The 17983-nt window shown below is 37.1% G+C and overlaps 1 protein-coding gene across 19 annotated transcripts in view; it reads left to right on the top strand.

The window, feature by feature from the left end:
• EPB41L2 (erythrocyte membrane protein band 4.1 like 2) overlaps nucleotides 1–17983 on the top strand; it is a 107243-nt gene that overhangs the window by 81478 nt on the left and 7782 nt on the right. For 2 of the 19 annotated variants that reach the window (XM_063151175.1, XM_063151174.1), the window contains exons 14-22: nucleotides 4140–4202; nucleotides 6946–7092; nucleotides 8400–8504; nucleotides 11228–11371; nucleotides 12322–12375; nucleotides 12584–13144; nucleotides 14973–15095; nucleotides 15589–15687; nucleotides 17750–17830. In XM_063151175.1, coding sequence (XP_063007245.1) covers nucleotides 4140–4202; nucleotides 6946–7092; nucleotides 8400–8504; nucleotides 11228–11371; nucleotides 12322–12375; nucleotides 12584–13144; nucleotides 14973–15095; nucleotides 15589–15687; nucleotides 17750–17830 — 1377 coding nt within the window. Of the gene's footprint in view, nucleotides 1–1289; nucleotides 3759–3873; nucleotides 3911–4139; nucleotides 4203–6945; nucleotides 7093–8399; nucleotides 8505–11227; nucleotides 11372–12321; nucleotides 12376–12583; nucleotides 13145–14972; nucleotides 15096–15588; nucleotides 15688–17749; nucleotides 17831–17983 lie in introns of those variants that run through there. The other 17 variants (XM_063151167.1, XM_063151168.1, XM_063151169.1 and 14 more) reach the window with 17 other exon arrangements.

The raw sequence follows: 17983 nt of genomic DNA, 5'->3' as shown, positions 1-17983 counted from the left end.
ATAAGTTTGCATGAGTTCTCGAAAAAATGTTTCAAAGGCTAAATCATGTTTTATTCACTCCCTTAGTTTGTTTAGACTTGAATAAAAATGTTAATATACCATGGTTGTGTACACTCTACAAAGTTTGGTATATTATGATTGAATTTAATTACCATAGGTAACAATTTTGTTTTAGTAGCCATTGCTGAATTATTTAATCCTTTTAAAACTTTTATGCTGAGGTATAGATTTCTGTGAAAAGTTGAGTACTGTGATCTGTTCCTGTTGCAAATGTTTGCTTGTCTTGTTTGTTTGAGCTACTGGGGGAATAGGTCAAAAAAGTTAATTTATATTTTGTATGATTTGATGTAAAAGTTTCCTCCCAAAGGGCCAGGTAAAATCTGCTGCTCTTTCTCTCTTGGAGATCATTTCTTTTTCAGCAACTCTCCAGAACTTAGTTTAATATTTAAAGAGTAATTTTGTCCTCAAACATTTTTGCAAGTTAGCTACCCATTTTATTCTTGGTGAGACTGCTGAGTTTCTCTGTGCAGGTCATATGTTCCCACTGCATTTGAGTGTAGGAAGAGAACTAATACCACAGCTGCATTTTTTTTTTTTGTTTGCTGGCAAGTTGAAATAATTTTGAAATAGATGAGACAAAAGGCACACACAGTTTCTTTATGGGAGAAAAATGGTAAAATGAATTACTATGTTTTGCCTTTGGGCTTGTTAAAATGGTGATTCCCCCTTGTTTTCAAAACGGTGTATTTTTCAGTATTTTAACCAGAATAGTGGTGGAGGGGAAGGCAGTATTTCAGGATGTTGTTCCAGGAAGCTGTTCAGTACAGTTTTGTTACACATGCTTATTCTGTGAACAGCTTTTCCTCTTCCCCTAGTGCAGATGCTTCTTTTCCTTTCTGGTTCTCTTTAAATCTTAGAGAAAACAGTTATAAACCCAAGTGCCAGCTTGTCTTTCGTGTACTGCACTGTCCTCTGACCTTTCTGCCAAAGCTCTGAATGTCTGTCTGCTTCCATCTGTTTTAAGTGACTATTACAGTTCAAAAGTGCACAGTTCTTTACAGCCTCAGAACAAAACACTTGTAATGGGTTCCTTTCATAATCCACAGAAGTAAACAAGTTGGATGCTTGTAAAACACAGTGGGATTTTTATTTTTATTTCTATTGCATTAGTAAAGCTATCCCTTCTTCTACGTAAAAGTTTTCACTAACTAATAATTTCTCTTTTTTCCCCTCTTCATGTGCCTTCAAACTTGCATTTTTGTTGTGCTTTCATTTTCCACTGTGCACAGAATTTTTTTCTTCAGCTCACTCACGTACACCCATCACCACTGCCCATCCATTCTGTGTCACCCCATCTCACAAACTTGTCACCTGTCCCTGAGATCGACATGCTTTCAGATATTTCAGAGGAAGATCCCTTTGAAGAGCCCCTCCTTACCATTCCAGACATTTCAGAGTGCAATTCCATGGAACAAACATCAGATCATAACAAAACCAGAACAGCTTCACCAATTAATACCTTTGAACCTGTGAGACCCCTAGCTAGTCGAGGCCCCCCAGCTGTTGAGGGAAGAATCCATGGCAGTGACTACAAAAGCACTGAGTTGTGCGTCTCATTCAGCTTCTTCAGATGCCTTTCTTTTAGTGTCCGTTCGCTGCTTGATGAGGATGGCTATATTACTTTACCTAGCCTTCCTGATGTTTGCATTTCTTTCCTCCCACCTGGCCTTCAGCACTATATTCCTATTACCTCTCCTTCCTTCATCCCTTCTTTTCTCCTTGTCTTTGTCCTGCTTCTGTCTGCTTTCCAGTCTATTCCTTTTTCACTCACATTTTCCCTTCCTCTCGCTCTGTCCCTCTGCTACCTGGAGCCTAAGGTGACTTCCTTTAGTAGCTCTAATGGCAAAGACCTGAATGACAAAGCAGAGGAAGAGGAGGTGTGTAATTTTGCTGCTTAAATGTTGACACTTGCACATTGCATTTATGCTTGTTCTCAAGAGGCTTGCTCAGTTTTGCACACTTCCTAGTTAAGAGGTGTGTCTGTGTACATGCCTGTACATACAATATATAAATACACAAATGCTCTTGTGTATATCTGCATCTTTTTAGCATTTCTCTTTTGTGAAAAATTGCTATTGTAGGATTTTTACTCAATAGATAGCTCATGGTTTTTCTGCCTAATTTTCTACAGCATGCATAATGTCATTGAATTTCACAGATACTGAGCTGCAGCTGGACTTGCACTGTAGTTCAAAATGTTAATGAGCACATAAAACTGAATACTGAAAGTGCTCGGTGTAACAAGAGAGATGTTATTTGATGCTATTTGCAAGTTCTGTTTGCACTGTCAATTGGTTTTAAAATGCCTGTCTCCTGCATGCATTGACTGGAATGCACATCTCTGAAGTTCTGTTTAGATCTAAAAAATGAAATTCCTAAAAGCTGAATTCAAAAACTGTGAATACTGTGAATACTTTAAAATCAGTGTTTTGATTTCAGATGTTTCAGCTCTACAAGGGTGTGTGCAAAGCTGAGTCTGTCCAAGGCACTTTTTCTTTTTTTACATGCTTTGGTTAATCTCTAGCAGCAGTTGAGACTGATTTCGTTCATTAGCTGGGATTGCAGGTTATGTTAGACTGTGTCACTGAAATCTGAGCATTCTTTGGAATACACTGCTAAAGTCTACAGAAGTCTCAGTCACACCAGTATGTTGCTCTGATCATCTGGAGTGGCTGACAAACTGCCTCCTTTCCTTATGTCTGCTGCACATGTTACAGCAATGCCACTAGAAAAAGGTCTTCTATTTTGATCCTCAAAGAAGATATTAAACCAATTATTATAGAATCAAAATAGAGGCAGAGCTGTTTAATGTTGAATTTAACGAAGTTTGCTAAATCAATGTACATATTAAAGACTTGCTAAATATTACACAATTCCATTATAATACCAGTCTAAGTATAAAATAATGAAAAACATGACTTAGGATTTTCTCCATTTTTCCATATCCTAATCCAATCAATAATTTTTAGTTTAGTTACAGAAAACAGAACCCCAGATGAGTCAGAAATTAATAAAAATGTTATACGTACCATATCATTCACACAGAATCCAAAATGCAACAATATGAGCAGTAAATCCATCTTCAAATATATGGATTTGCACAGTGTTGACTTGTAAATGCATCTTTTCCTAAGATTACCAGTTGATATTTGTACTTGTGGAAAGATAACTGGCAAGTGGTTCACCTTTTAAAGAATGCTGTTCCTTAAGGCATTCAGAATACTTGGAGATAAGATATGAAGATTAGCTACAGAAAATTGCCCACAGAATGAATTGCAGTTTAAGAATAAATATATTCACTTAACGAGGGGTGTATGTGTGTGTGTGTAAATAATTCATTCCAAGACAACAGCATTCCTAAAATTTAAGACAGCTCATAAATACAGTGTTTAAGTGTTTGACTTGAACCCTAAACTCTTTTCCCAAAATAACTCCTGGATTAGATTCCATTTTCCCATCAGTTTGTTAGAGAATTTAAGTCACTTATCATAGAAATTATGCATATCATTTTTGTTTGTTACTCATTCTTAAATTTTCACCTGGTAAACAATAAAAAGTGCAGCAAGAAAGGGACACAGTGTGAAACTTCCATTTTTCATGCCACTTATGCCAAAAATTACTTCAGCCATTCTACAACAATGTAGGTGCAAGAAGACCCAAGTCGCTTAATTTCAACATCTGGGGCCGAAAAAGTAAAGGTCTGTAAAATCCAGCACGCTTTGCAGCATTTACAAAGAGATGAAACCTCTGTTGTAGTGTGTAAGCCAGTGTTAATACTTCCTTTTCTTGATAATTTGTCATGCGCTCGCACAGGTGGAACATGAAGAGGAAGAAGCACAGCAGAAGGTGCTTGGTTGTTCTTGTACAATTGAACCTGGCTGTGGCTGCCTGCCTTGTTAGCACCCTGAATTTGCTGTGGGTTTTATGTGAATAGTGCCTTTTCACCTCACCATTTTATTTCCTTTATTTAACTGTCTGATAGTAAGGGTCCTATTTTATTTATTTGCTGGTCCATTTTATGTTCTTTATGTTTTGTTTTGTTTTTGTTTTCTTTTTGTTCCTGTGGCTCAATTTCACAGATCAGTTCCTTGAGAGTAGACGGGGAAAATATTTATGTCAGACATAGCAATTTAATGTTGGAGGTTTGTATGTAATACAAAAAGTTCTCTCCATTCTCACGGGCTGCCAGGCTGCATGGGATGGGAGGTCACCTGCAGGCTGTTACGGTCACACTGCATGAAGTGCATGGGGAAAACTGGCTTGGAAATGTTGCATGTTGCCATTCTAGTTTCTGAGTTTAAACAAAACCCAAACAAATGCAAAATAGCCACAACCAACTCTCAGCTAGAACACTGAATGTAAATTTGTGTGTTTTTGCTAAATGTTTTCAAGGTGGCAACTGGGAATAATAGCCCTATTTAGATACAGCAGACACACGGGTGCAATTCATAATTCCAAATGGATTTTTGTACATTGTACCTCAATGTTTGCATATTCAGATGAGTAGAGTTTCCAGCTTTTGCCAGTTTAATCAACCTTCCTCAAATACATTAGCTGAATAGAGTTAGTAAGGGGCAAGCAGTAGAAGTATAGGAAGCTAATTCTGGTTCTGACACTGGTTTTAGGAACATTGAAAAACGATGCAAGGATCAGATATTCAAAGGGAATGTTTGGATATCTTTGGAAATATTTGCTGGGTTTTTTTCCTTTTCAAATGGAAGTAAATTTTGCTTCCTGAAGGTTGGTTTTCATTGCAGATGAGCAACAGCAAAGTGCTTTGAACAGTATATTCATGTGTAGTGCATTGTCACTGAAGTAGAGATTTTTTTATTATAAGAACTTTCGTATAGATTGCTGATCTCAATTATTTTATCCATCACTGTAGTTATTATTAGTATCATTTAACTTGTGGTTAATAACTTAAGCTAATAACTGAAGATATTCTTAAAAATCCTACTGCTGTCTTTATTTCATTCATCCAGATGGGGCTATAAATAATTCCCTTTGTCACAAAAACAGTTTTTAAAAAAATCATTTGTTTTGTTCAATAATAATAAGATGTGTGGATCGCAGTAACCCAACTAATGTTTTATGGCTTTTTGCAGCTTTTTGATCACTATTGAAACTTTGCTTGTGTATAACTTACTGAAGCACTGAAAGTGTGCATTGCATAACTGTGCTTTGATCAAGTCCAAGAAATGTGCCTTGTGTCAAGCCAAGACAGGTCTCAAAATAATGATGGGATTGTTACAAGCTTCATTTGTCTAATAGAAAGCCTTTGGCATAAGATTTTACTTCACTCAGAAAATACAAACTTTAGGGGCACATATTTTAAAGTCTCATTTGTTAGTCCAGGATGGAAAGTGGTCCTGTGACAATACAAACCTACAGAGCTGCCAGAAGGGGAGAGGTTGAAATGTTCAAAATGCATGTAGGTTTATCCACAAGGTTAGGAAATGGATGTACAGCAGCACCAAACCCTGACTGGGGCTGAACATGCAAGTGAAAAGAAATGAGAAACTAAGGAGTTTGGGGTGTGGGTTTTGCTTGATTTAATGTGAAGCATCTTTGCATTGCAATCACTGACAGTAAAATTCCTAAACCTAAATGGTAGATTTTAGAACATCCTGCTAAAAAGTATTTAAAATCCTTGTAAAAAATCCAGATTCTTTGCCTACATAATTATTTCTGCTTACATTCTTTTGACAAAACTTCCTTAATAATTATGTCTGCATTGATAATATTTCATGTCAATCTTCAGTCTTTCAGTTTTTTACTAAAAAGGGACCTGAGGCTTAAACTTGAATATTACTATAGAAAACTACTGAAAAAAATATTCTTGTGTTAGAGTGAGCATAAGCAACACGGGCTTTTCTTGAGACCTGGAATGCTGGAAGGAGGACAAATGTGAAAGCAGGGTGAAATCTGCTTCTCTCACAAAATCCAAGCCATTGTGTTTAGAAGACAATGAATTCATAAGACAGTTAAGCATATATATTTTTGTCTGGTTACTAGAGCAGTTACATTTTGGCATAGCTCTTGAACTTTACTTCTGCCCTGTAGCTGAAAAAGTGAAAGAATACCTTGTAGTTATTTGATCCAAGGTGCTGCAGTTTGGCCTCAATGGTCATGAGAAAATCCAGTTCCCACTGTGGTGTCCCCTTTGGCACTGGTCTATGGAGGTGCAATTTAGATCGTTTTCCTGGTACTGGCATGCACAAAAACTATTCGTACTTGTCTGTCTGCTGTCAGGTTCTTAAAAGTAGAATTGGCAGGTACCAGGTTTTAAGTCTTTAAATCTGATTCTTCCAGTAAGTTTAAGCCTGCATGAGGGGCACGATGATGTTGTCTCTCTGAAGCTAAGCACGTGTTAGCTGCTTAGGTATTTGGCCTTGTAGTATTGTGTTCACAGATGTAAGTATTTTTCATGGAGCTCGTAATATGAAAAAAGATGCATTTTTGTTCTCTTTGGGTCAAACTATTCTTTCTTACAGCTGTGCAGTACCCTGAAACGCTTGTGTCTGGTCTTACAAATTTTAGGTTTTGTAAGCTCCTGGAAATTATTGTTTCAAAGGACTAGTAGTGTCATGTTTTGGATGAAAGTAGATCTTTGCTAAAACCATGTACAGCATTATTTTCCTTTGCTTTAAAATATGGAAGAAACAGTACATGAGTAAGACCTTCACTACAAAAACAAAACCAGAAAATCTTGATCCCTTATAGTCTTAAACATTTTTATTTTGAGGCACTACAAAGGAGATCACCATTTCAGACACAAGGCACCTGTCTTGGTTTGGCTGCTTCTATTTCTTTTTTTCTTTTCCAGTTAAGTTTGCTTTTGTTGTCGTGTTTTGTCCTACTTTGTTTTATGTTGTGGGTTGCTAGGACCTGGATAAGACCCAGGACGACTTACTGAAACACCAGGCTAGCATTAGTGAGCTCAAGCGCAATTTCATGGAATCCACTCCCGAGCCACGCCCCAATGAGTGGGAAAAGCGGCGTATCACACCTCTGTCCCTACAGACACAAGGGGTATGTCACTGCCCACACCTGTCTGCATGCCTTCCCATACAACCCTCCGTGTCATACAGCAAATGCAGTTTGTCCTTCAGGTTAACACTTTATTTGTCTGATGTAATATTTGTTTATACTAAGTATACATTAACATTTGTACCATTATTATTAGACCTGACTTTAAAGAGTGGGTGGAATTTTATTCTTCTACATGAACAACTGAATTAGAAGAAAACAGTAGTGATGGCAGCATTTCCCTGTATGTTAAAGATATTTTAAAATTCACGCTGATTTACACAGATTGATAGAAATAATTTTTCAGTGACAGTAGAACTTTTCCTTCCTTTTCTGTATCGTTATCTCTTCATAGACAGCTTGTGCATAAATACACACTCAGTCTGTTTTTTGTTTCAGAAGTACTTGATGTGATCAGTTAATTTACAGTGTTGACTTCAGGACACATTTAATGTAGTTGTTAAAATTTACCTATCTTAGTCTTTAAAAGTCTGTAAAATGAATTTATCTACTTCTCTCTACCTCTCCTTTCTGACTGAACTTTGAAACAGCAGTGTGGAATAGAGTTTTCTACAAATATTGCCCTCAATGCCTGTAGCAAGAAACCTAGCCAAAATTCTTATGCTGTTGTCAAACTTATAGTTCTGTTGGGTTATTGACTGTTTCTTTCATACAGTAGATGAATACATCGGTCTTTCCAAGAAATCAGTTTGTTGTCCTTGTCTATCACCATGGTTCCCACTTTTCCTTCCTATTGTTGTCCTATCCCCTTAAATTCTTCAGCTTTCTTTTAGTCCACAGAAAGGTGAGCTTTCAATTAAGCAGGCCTGATGCTACAAAATTATTTTTGATAATATGACATTATTTCAGTAAGATCTATAAGCTATCTGAACTGTGAGTATGTGCATACAGAGAACAACAACAACTAACTATGCATCACTTCTTTAGTTTGTTAATTTGTGGTTACTGACAAGAAATTCCTCAAATTTCTGAGTAGTACCTTAATATTTCTGCCTATAGTGGTATATGCACAGGTACAAATGTTGGTCATAGATTGAAACAGGCATTCATATAAAAGTGTTTAAGTTAATTTTTATTATATGGTTGTGTGTATTTTCTGTGTTGATTTCTTTCTCTTGAAGTTGAGGCCCCTGCAAGTTACTTTATATCTGGTGGTTTGGTTGGTTTTTTTTTGCTCATCTAGTATGTTCTGTCACTTCCAGATGATTTGATTTTATGTTTATGTATAGTGTATGTCTGTCTCGTTGCTTGTTGATTTACACTGGCTTTATAAAATGAAAATCAAATAGAAAAAAGGAGACCACATTTTCCAAGTGAAAACACTGCCTGGGAAGGAAAAACAATGGATTACAATGCCATGGACTGCTGGAGCAAAACCTGAGGAGACTGATAAGGTGGCTGCCCTGAAACCTGCTGCTTTTTTTTGCTGTATCTGCTGTGGGCTAGCTTGGTGGCTTGGGCACTTCTTTCTTTTTCTTTTTTTTTTTTTTCCTTGAAGGAAATAATTTTTTCAAGCCAGTACTGAAAGGAGAATGTTGAGTTGTAAACCAGGATCTCTCTGTATATGTGCATAGATACACATATATATGAATGCCAGCAATGTTTTACTTAAACATCAGACTAACCATGAAGTTCTGAATGGCCACTGAAGAAGAAACCTAGTGTTTCATTACTGTTCAGTACTGGAAAATTGCTGTATTTGATGTGTCTAGGATGACAGCAAAACATGTATTTTCTTTCTATACGGAAATAATTGCTTGCAGTTATTTGACACTTCACACAAGAACTGTTGCTTTGTATGTTCACTATGTAATGATTATTCAAATCAGTAATGCTGTGTAAGCAGCTTCATTTCAAAAGCAACCTGTTCTGAAAATGTCTGCACTTCTGTACCTCTCTTTTCATTAAGGAAAAGAGGAAGGCTTTTCTATAACTAAGATAACATCTATGCAATGAAAAGCTCTCTAACCAGTGGGACTAGTAGCAGTGTGATAGTGATGATGAGCAATTGTGATGTTACTTTTTTACATCACTTTTGGTCTATTAGGTTTATGTGAAGCTGGCATATATTTCACTAACATGTATAAATATGACATTTCGGGAACTGTGTTTCCATCCTGAATTATTTGTTGATGGATGCCTGTTAATCCTTGCCTGTCCTTTAGGATAGCTGAATAATAGATTAGAATTATGCAGGGATACCACTGCTAATGTTCTTTTTCTTCTTTTGCTTCAGCGAAAATGCTTACAAATAATTGTCTGTGTCCTAGAAATGTTATTTTGGGTACATCTCATTTGTGTGACTATACTTCTAGATCCACCACACTCCTGCAAGTGCACAGCATCTGTGACTTAATTAAACAAAAACTGACACATTGATATGTATCGCAAATAGAAGAAATATTTCTATTTTACGGATACCCAGAATATTTGTTTTCTTTAATCCATCCCCCACAGCTTGTAAACAGTATTTCATGTTGGACTGTATGACTGTTTACAAGAAGAATTTGCCAGGAATTTAAACACAGGCTGATACAAAACTGATGAATTCTATCTATAAATTTAATCCTTTTTATTAAATGCTCCAGGGAAGAGGGGTTACATTATCAAACAAATTGTGTGACTTGGATTTTCATTTTAAAAGACTGGAAGACCCAAAAAGTTGAAGGTGGGAAAATGCTAAAAGATGCATGGTGATATGTGCCTGTCTTTAATTTTATATATATAGATATATATAAGGGGGAGCAGGGATAGAGAGACATGCACACAGACCACTTACCACACAAAGATTTTGGTGTTCTTCTGCAGGTTTTTTGGGTTTTTTTTTTTGGTTTTTTTACTGCTTTGAGCGATCAGAAAACAAGGTACCAGAGTGCAATGAAAAGAATATCATGAACATTTTTGCTTTTTGATGTAATTTGTTAATAGACGAATGTTTCTTGGGTGGAGTAATCTAGGGAAAGAAAGTAGGAATAACAAATACATCCCCCTGTTGGATATTCAATGTTGCATGGAGGCAGATTAAAAAACTTGCATTCCTGTTAACTCTTCTTAGTCACCATTGAAATAAACTTTAAATTTTAGTGTAGGAAATTTTAAAACCGAGTTAGGGGTTCTTTTTCTTTTCCCTTCTCTGTTCTTCTGCATGCCATCCGCGTTGTGGTGTCCGTAGAGTAGCACGGTGTAACCTCTGTCAGTTCACACTGCCCATCACTGCTGGCACGGGCAGTGCCCAGGCTGTGTGCATGGCACCTTTCCTCTGGCACCTGATTCTGGCATGGTTCTCCGCAGTGCCCTTCAGGAAGGCTGAAATGTATCTCATGAAATCTTGTCAACATGTCTGTTATGTCCGTGTTATGCATTTGTACGTTGTTGGTTTTTTTATTTTAACCACTTCTAACTTCTTACCAGAGCTTGTGGAATGAAATCTGGAATGAAGAATTGTAGCTTTTTTAGAGTCATGTACCCACGTGAACTTTCAAAGTCTGCTTAACCATACAGATTTCTAGCCCTACAGAAAATAGACCAGATTATGAACATATGCTTTAAAGCAATGTGCCACCTATGTATGTTTGAAAAATACAAGTTTTCCCACGGAAATGGGAATGGCTTTTTCAAAACAGATTTTTAATCAACATGAATTCGCTTAGCATATTTAAGTATTTTTTTAAAAAATTTAAGTATTTTTTAAAAAAAAATCTATATAATTTGTTATAAATAAGTAAGAAATATTTTAACATTTCAGCGCTGTGGGTATGCATTCTAATGAATTATGTCTGACAGCCCTGGAGCTCTGATCTAGTTGGGCTTTAGAAGGTGTCAGAAATGGATTTTAAAAGAGAAAAAAAATCCCAGTAGTAAATACGGAGTTACCAGCTAAGTAAACTGCGCTGTGTGGGGAGTCCGTGTAAGTGTCGGTGTGTAAGTGTCGATGTGTTCCGTTCGCACGGTGTGTTGTGCGCGCTGGAGGCGCAGCCCCAGCTGTGCTGTGTCCCCGCTGTCCGTGCCCCTGCTCCTGCTGTCACGTCTCTCTCTTGCAAAACCTCTCCTCTGTAGGTGGCTGCCGCTCCGTCCGCCGCTGTCTAATTCTGTCCTTTCCCTTCTCTGACCCGTCTAGAGCCTGGAAGAGGAGATAACCTCCATTTTGTTTAGTAAGGAGCGCTTCGGCGCCGGCACCAGCGGGCCCTTCGCCGCCGCCAGCCCGGGGCCAGCAGAGGGCGCTGCGGGGGAGCAGACGGGCGCCGCCGCGCCGGGGCCCCAGGTGCTGCTCGGGCGCGGGCCGGATCCCGCCGGGACAGGGACAGGCACAGGGACAGACACAGGTCCGGGCTGCTCCCGTCCGTCCCGGCTGCCTTAGAGCGGCGTGCCTGCCTCAGAGCGTAACTCTGCACCTGCAGCGCGCCAGAAGCAGGGAGGAATCAGTGCTGGGCTAAGCTTACGCTCCGTAGGTGCTGCGCTAGGTAAACAGCCGTAAAAGCTAGGATTAAGTCACAGATGGTGTGTTGGTTTTTGTATTCCTTTCATTTGGGCTCTTAATTTTGCTGCAGACTGTTCGCTAAATGTATGTTCGATTAAAAAAACCTGACACCCTAATGCATCATTTACTGCGGGCTTTCAGATAGCTGTCATTATTTTGTTATGGAACAAATAGTAAAGCTGCTTTAATATTCTCCTTTTGGCTCCAAACTGAATTCTTATAGGACCTTCTTTTGTAATCATGTCTTGCTATTCTGACAACATACTACCCTAAGCAGTCTTCCTCTCATTATCTATTAAGTTGCATAAAGTAATAGACCAAAGATAACTAATAAAACCTTGCAGTAGTGCCCTTTTACTGTTTTTTAAAGTATGGCAAACTGGTAGTAGAGCATTATTTTTTCTGTTTACTTTTGTTTAATATTATTTATTCTTAATTCCTGATTTAACTGAGAGAAATAACTGCCTCGGTAGCATCACTGGCTACTACATTCATGCTTTTTATTTTCAGGCTTTCATAATTCAATTCTTACACCAATAATAATTTCCATAGTTCTTACCTACTTTTGATTGAATATTTAGATGAAGTGTAAGGCAACTAGCATCTCGCGGTGAATATGTAGCATCTCTCTAGTATCATGTGTACGCATTCTTAAAAGCTTGCTTGGAGGTTGTTGCACTGTTGAAAAGGGTTATGCATTGATTTTTGTCCTCTGATTGCTTTTTGTTTCACAGAGACATGCTTCCAGAGCAGAAGGGCCTTGTACTGGAGTCAGCGATGCTGATAAGGTTCTGCAGATTTTTTCCATGACTAAATTTGGCTCTAACTCTTCCAATCCATCTTCATTCTTTCCTTCTTTCTTTTTTCAGTTAACCATCACAATCATCTTTTGTCTTCCATATGACATGAACCAGCTATTGGCTAATTTTATTTTCATCATTTTAATTTATTCATATACTCTTCTTTTGTTTATCCTCATCCATGTTTTTTGTGCAGAGTTCACATGAGACTCTGGACATAGTGGAGGAGAAGAAGCAGGCAGAGTTTGGGATAGAAGAAACACTAGTCGTAGACGAAACCAACAAAGGGAAAATGCAAGTTGCCACTGATGCTGGGGAGACATGTAAGGTGGAGCACGTGTCAAAAAAGGACTCTTCGTCATTGCCATCAGATAGTAGCAGCAGCAGCAGTAGTAGTGAGAGTGAGGATGAAGAGGTGGGAGAATACCATCCACATCATAGGGCAATTGAGGAAGTCATCAGGGAAGAACAGGAAGAAGAGGAAGACATGAAAAGGAAAGAACACGAAGAAAATATGCAGCACGTGGAAGCCATACCAGAAGGCAGTAAAGTAAATGTACCAGTTGAGCACACACAAGTTACAGCTGAAGATTTGGTCCAGGACAATACAGTTACTGTAGCTACAGAAGAGAAGAATTTGTCAGAGCAAATTAAGCCAGATGTAGGTGAAGAAAAAGAGGAGGAACTGCTGAAACTCAATGGAGATGTGTCTCATGTTGACATTGATGTTGCACCACAATTAATTTGTTGTTCTGAGGTAAATGGTAGAACAGTATAACAACTAGATTAAGCAGAGATATTTCTTGGGGTGAAAATATGCCTGCCTTTCTTCTTCTCCTATTCCTCCACGTCTTCTGGCATCCAACAAGATTCAGATCATTTGGAAGGGGAAACCATTGATGAGCAGTGAAATTCTGTCTCCCTCAGTTATGGTTTCTGACTTTTTGCTAGAACTGAGTGAAAATCACCAGTAAAGGCAAACCTTCCGAAGACTGAGATCTCTTTTTTTATCTCCTCCATATTTTATATGCACATATGTAATGTGTATTTATTATTTACGTGTTTCCAGTGTTTTAAGTCTTGTCTTGTCTATTTGTCAACTGTTTTTGACAAGTCCATGACATATAATTGTGATTGGAAAACTATTGCAAATTGAAATTAGAAGGCACCTGTCAGAAATTTTTGTTTCTTTTTTCCGCGTACTCACTGACTACTTTTCCTGCCTTTTTTCCCCTCCTTCAACAAAGCAGTATGGATTTGTAGGTTAGAATATGTATGGCTAGAAATTGCAGAGAGTGAGAGCACTGCACTGTTAAGTGGTGAGGCTCGTATCACAGTGTTTCTCTGAAGTCTTCTAGTGCAGTAGATATTTAGGAAGCATGCTTGAGTTCCTGTCACAACCAGTTGTTTTAAGCCAAACAAGGTTGAAGAGTTCCTTACTGGGCAAGTGATAAAGAAGCAGAAAGGGAAAAAATGAAAGTCAGGCATGTATGTCTTTATAAATTTATCATGATCTTCTGCTGAGTTTTTCTGCTGAGTTCGGTGAGTTTTTTTGTAGTTCTCTACCTGCTTGTTCTTGTAATGGTGGCAAATTTTTTTTCTTCACTTTTTTAATTGAAACAACTCACATTCTTTCTTTTGTTGTCTTTTGCATACATAGCTGTTCTGATTAATGATGTGAAAGAATTAGTTTATCAGACTTTTAAAATTTATAAGTTCCCACACTTCCTAAAAGCGTAGATAGTTTGGAGAAGGGGGAAGAAGGGCTGCTGTGTGTGCAAGCACAAAAGGGTGTTTGGGTTTTTTCCTGGGATTTTGCCCTATGTGTATTCAAAATCAATATAAGACAGAAGCTGATGCATCTGAAAAATATCAAAAGGCTTTAGTTCTTAAATCTAATGAAAATCTGCTCCAGTAAGATAAGTAATGAGTTCACTAACTTACAGACCCCAGGTTAATTTCTTTGTTTGTGATATTGCAGAGAACACCACTAGTTCAAATTGTTGAAGTAGCTTTTTAGAATCTTTGTCAAAAGAAGTCATTGACTTAGAGAAAAATTTAGACTGCTTAAAATCCAGTTTGCAAAAGCTTTTCTTTTCCAGTAGTACATATTAAAAAGTTAAACTTTTATGGAATTTCTAGTCCTGATTTGCAGACTGAGGAGTGATAGGTATTTTCCCAGATTAGTTCTAATACAAAGCTTATCTGTATGATGTAGCTGTCAATTTCTTTATGCAAACTAAGATTTTTATTTTTTCCTTAGTGATGCTTTTACACATTTTTAGTACGCGTGTTGCAGCTTTGTTTTAGCAGTTGCTCTTTGGTATTTACTGTTGGCTGAAACACTGAACTTTGACAAGGTTATTAGAAGATTAGATTTTCCTAGAATGTTATGGATATCCTAGAAGGCTGATGTATTAATCTTCATTTCATTTTGCTTATTTATTGCATGCTTTTGTATGGGAAGTCAGTCAAATATTTATCTTACTGTTATGCTTTTCTTGAGCTTTTGGTTGTGTTTTCTTGGTCCACTTTATAAATCTTCTTCTGTCTTTTGAATTGATTGTTTATTTCTTGCATCACAGCCTCCAGTAGTGAAAACAGAGATGGTAACCATTTCAGATGCCATGCAGAGAACTGAAATCTCCACTAAAGAAATTCCAATTGTTCAAACAGAAACTAAAACTATCACATATGAATCTTCACAGGTATGGTGATGGGTTCGTTTGCAGTCTTCTTTTTATTACAGTTATGTAGATCAACATAGATAATGTCCAAAAATGCTTTTCAAAAGCATATAGTTTTTTCCTAGCAGATAAGATTATACTTTGGCTATGAATTAGATAAGTGCGGTGTTACAAAATCATATTACTTAAGAAGTTTCAATTTTCTTTTGCTATATAAAGACTTAGTTGCTGACTACAAAAATATCACTCACTTTAATCCAGTTTTGGAAACTTATTAAAATATCTCATTTCTCTTAAGGAAAGGAACACATCACTGTGAACATGAACATGAATTCTCCAAAGGAATGGGCCATAATAATGGCCTTACCTGACTCTGCAAACTTGGCTGGGTTCTGTTTAGATTTCAGTTCTAGCTGAATAAAAGAATGTGTTTAGTGGGAAAACTGGCCTTTTTTCCTGTGAAAACAAAGTTTTTTAAATGCCAATATACAAAGATACATTTTTTTTTTGATAGCTTGATGGAAATGCTGCTGGTGATGCTGGTGTGCTGGTGAGTGCACAGACAATTACATCAGAGTCCATTTCTACTACCACAACTACACACATCACGAAGGTAAATTATATTTCATGTCTTAATTAAAAAAAAAGACACCGGACCCTCAAAATACAATTTTGCATGAAGTTTCTTGTATATCTGCTAATTAACGAAGGAGAACTAACTTGAAATGGAAGAGATTCATTCCAGGCATGTGTGAGAATTAAATCTTTCTGTACAGGTTTTGAAGACAGAAGTCCTAATCAATAAGCAGGAATAGCTGGGAATAGGACATGTAGAGGGGGGAAAAATATGATTAGTGGTTTTTCAGTAGTTTATATAGGCCTTATTTCTGTATTGGACAAATGAGTATGTAACAAAATTTTTACAGGTTCAGCCCTGTCACCCACTGATATCCTGCAGAATCTTTGCTAATGTAACCAACTTGTCTGAGAGGTCCACAGGAGACCTGTTAATGACACCATGATGAACTGAAACAATGTTTCCCAGACTCCGTGTTCATCATCCTTGTGCTTCTAGGTTTAGGGTATTCTTAAAAACAGATTGTTCTGTCAGATAACTTTGCAAGCCTGTTTGGATGCTGAATTATTTCCTCTGCATTCCATGCTTGAAAGGGAAAGGAAAACTCAGTCTTAACAGGACATCCCATCTCTTTCATGAAAACATGAAACCTGGAATGTTTCGTGCCAGTGTGTTAGAACTACCAAAGCATGATGATGATTGTTGTTATTACTAATTTATGTAAATATTTGTCAAATTTTAGGCATGCCTAAATAACACAGTTTTCAACTCCTATTTGAACTCTTAGCATATTTACTAAGAAAATTATAGAAAGCATTATTTAGGGTAAAGAAAAATGGAAGAGGGAAACAAAGTGTGAATTCAGGATTCTCCCCCCCCCCCTCCAAGATACAGAAGTTTTACAACATGACAGAATTGAATAATAATTCACTGCTCACTGGATATATTTTCTAAAGATTTAAATATTCTGAAGATTGAAGGTCATATGCACAAAATGATAGTGGAAGAATGATGTTGGAAAGTGAATCACATGAAATAAAGTAAGCTCAGAATTAAAGAGACATATGTTAAAAATACATTTGTTATAAAGACTAGTCAAAAGATCCTTTTCCGACTCCTGCTCCTTTTAGGAATCATTAAGGCATTACCATTTTAGGAAAAAAATCTTTTTTCAGTGAATTGAATCACAGTTTTGACTGGAAGTGTACATTTTCTTGTCAAGTTCAGATGTCAAATAGTCTTGCTTCTTGGAAGGAGCAATTAAAGAAAATGGTTTCAGTCTTGTCTTCTACTGAAAAATTACTGGAATTACCATGATACAGCAGATCCTTATGTTTTTTGAATTGATGATAAATGGTCAGTAACAAGATTGTTTGAATTTTCTAAGCTGACTTTTTATTTTATATTGCAAACTGTTCATTACTGATAAAGGGACCTTCCAAAATAGTTTTACTATTCTAATGGTGTTCCTAACAGAGTCATCTTGGCTCTTCCCTGGTCAGTGTAGTTTATTCTTTTCTCATAGTCAGGCTGACTTAAAAGGCAAATAATGTTATTTCTGTGAGACTGTTTTTACGAGCTGAGGTGTTTTAATCATATAATCACTTCTTCACCATAAGAAGTGAAGAATAAAACTCAGCAGTGTGAAATATGTTGAAAATATCTGATGAAGGTCCTTGAATGACAGAACTGAAAACCAGATCATCTTTGTATTTAATGGTATAGGATTATGACTATGGAAAGGCTCATGATAGATGGGTTAAAATAAAAGACTCTTGGAATTTCCATGTTGCCAGATTTATATGGCAGAAGAAGCTGGAATTACAATTTGCCACACATGGGCTCTAGTAACAGGAGTAATTCTCTATTGCTTGATTTTTATCAGGTTTGCAATTACTAGAAGGTAACCAACTGCATGGCTGAAAAAGGAGAGGATGATTTAGCACTGAACACATTTACTACTAATTGCAACTCAGACACAGAAATCTATTTGCTTCAATGGAACAAAAGGCTGTGCTTTGTGAAAATACAGAATAATTACAGGGGTGTTTTTCTGTTTGTTTGTTTGTTTGTTTTTATATTTTTCCAACATCTGTAGATGGTAAAAGGTGGCGTATCAGAAACAAGAATTGAGAAGCGCATTGTCATTACTGGAGATGCAGATATTGACCATGATGAGGTGAGTATGCAAACTTAACACTTCAAATGTGGATTTTATAGTCTGGTGAGATCTAGATGATGTTTCAGAAATCCGAAGTAAGAGAAAGGTAGAAAAATTGAACAGAACTATAGAGAAAGACCCTGAGACTGTTAATTGTGGCATAATTATGAA

Source organism: Melospiza melodia, chromosome 3 (genome assembly GCF_035770615.1).
Source record: "Melospiza melodia melodia isolate bMelMel2 chromosome 3, bMelMel2.pri, whole genome shotgun sequence".
Lineage (NCBI taxonomy): Eukaryota > Metazoa > Chordata > Aves > Passeriformes > Passerellidae > Melospiza > Melospiza melodia.
This window is presented reverse-complemented; position numbering and strand designations above follow the sequence as displayed.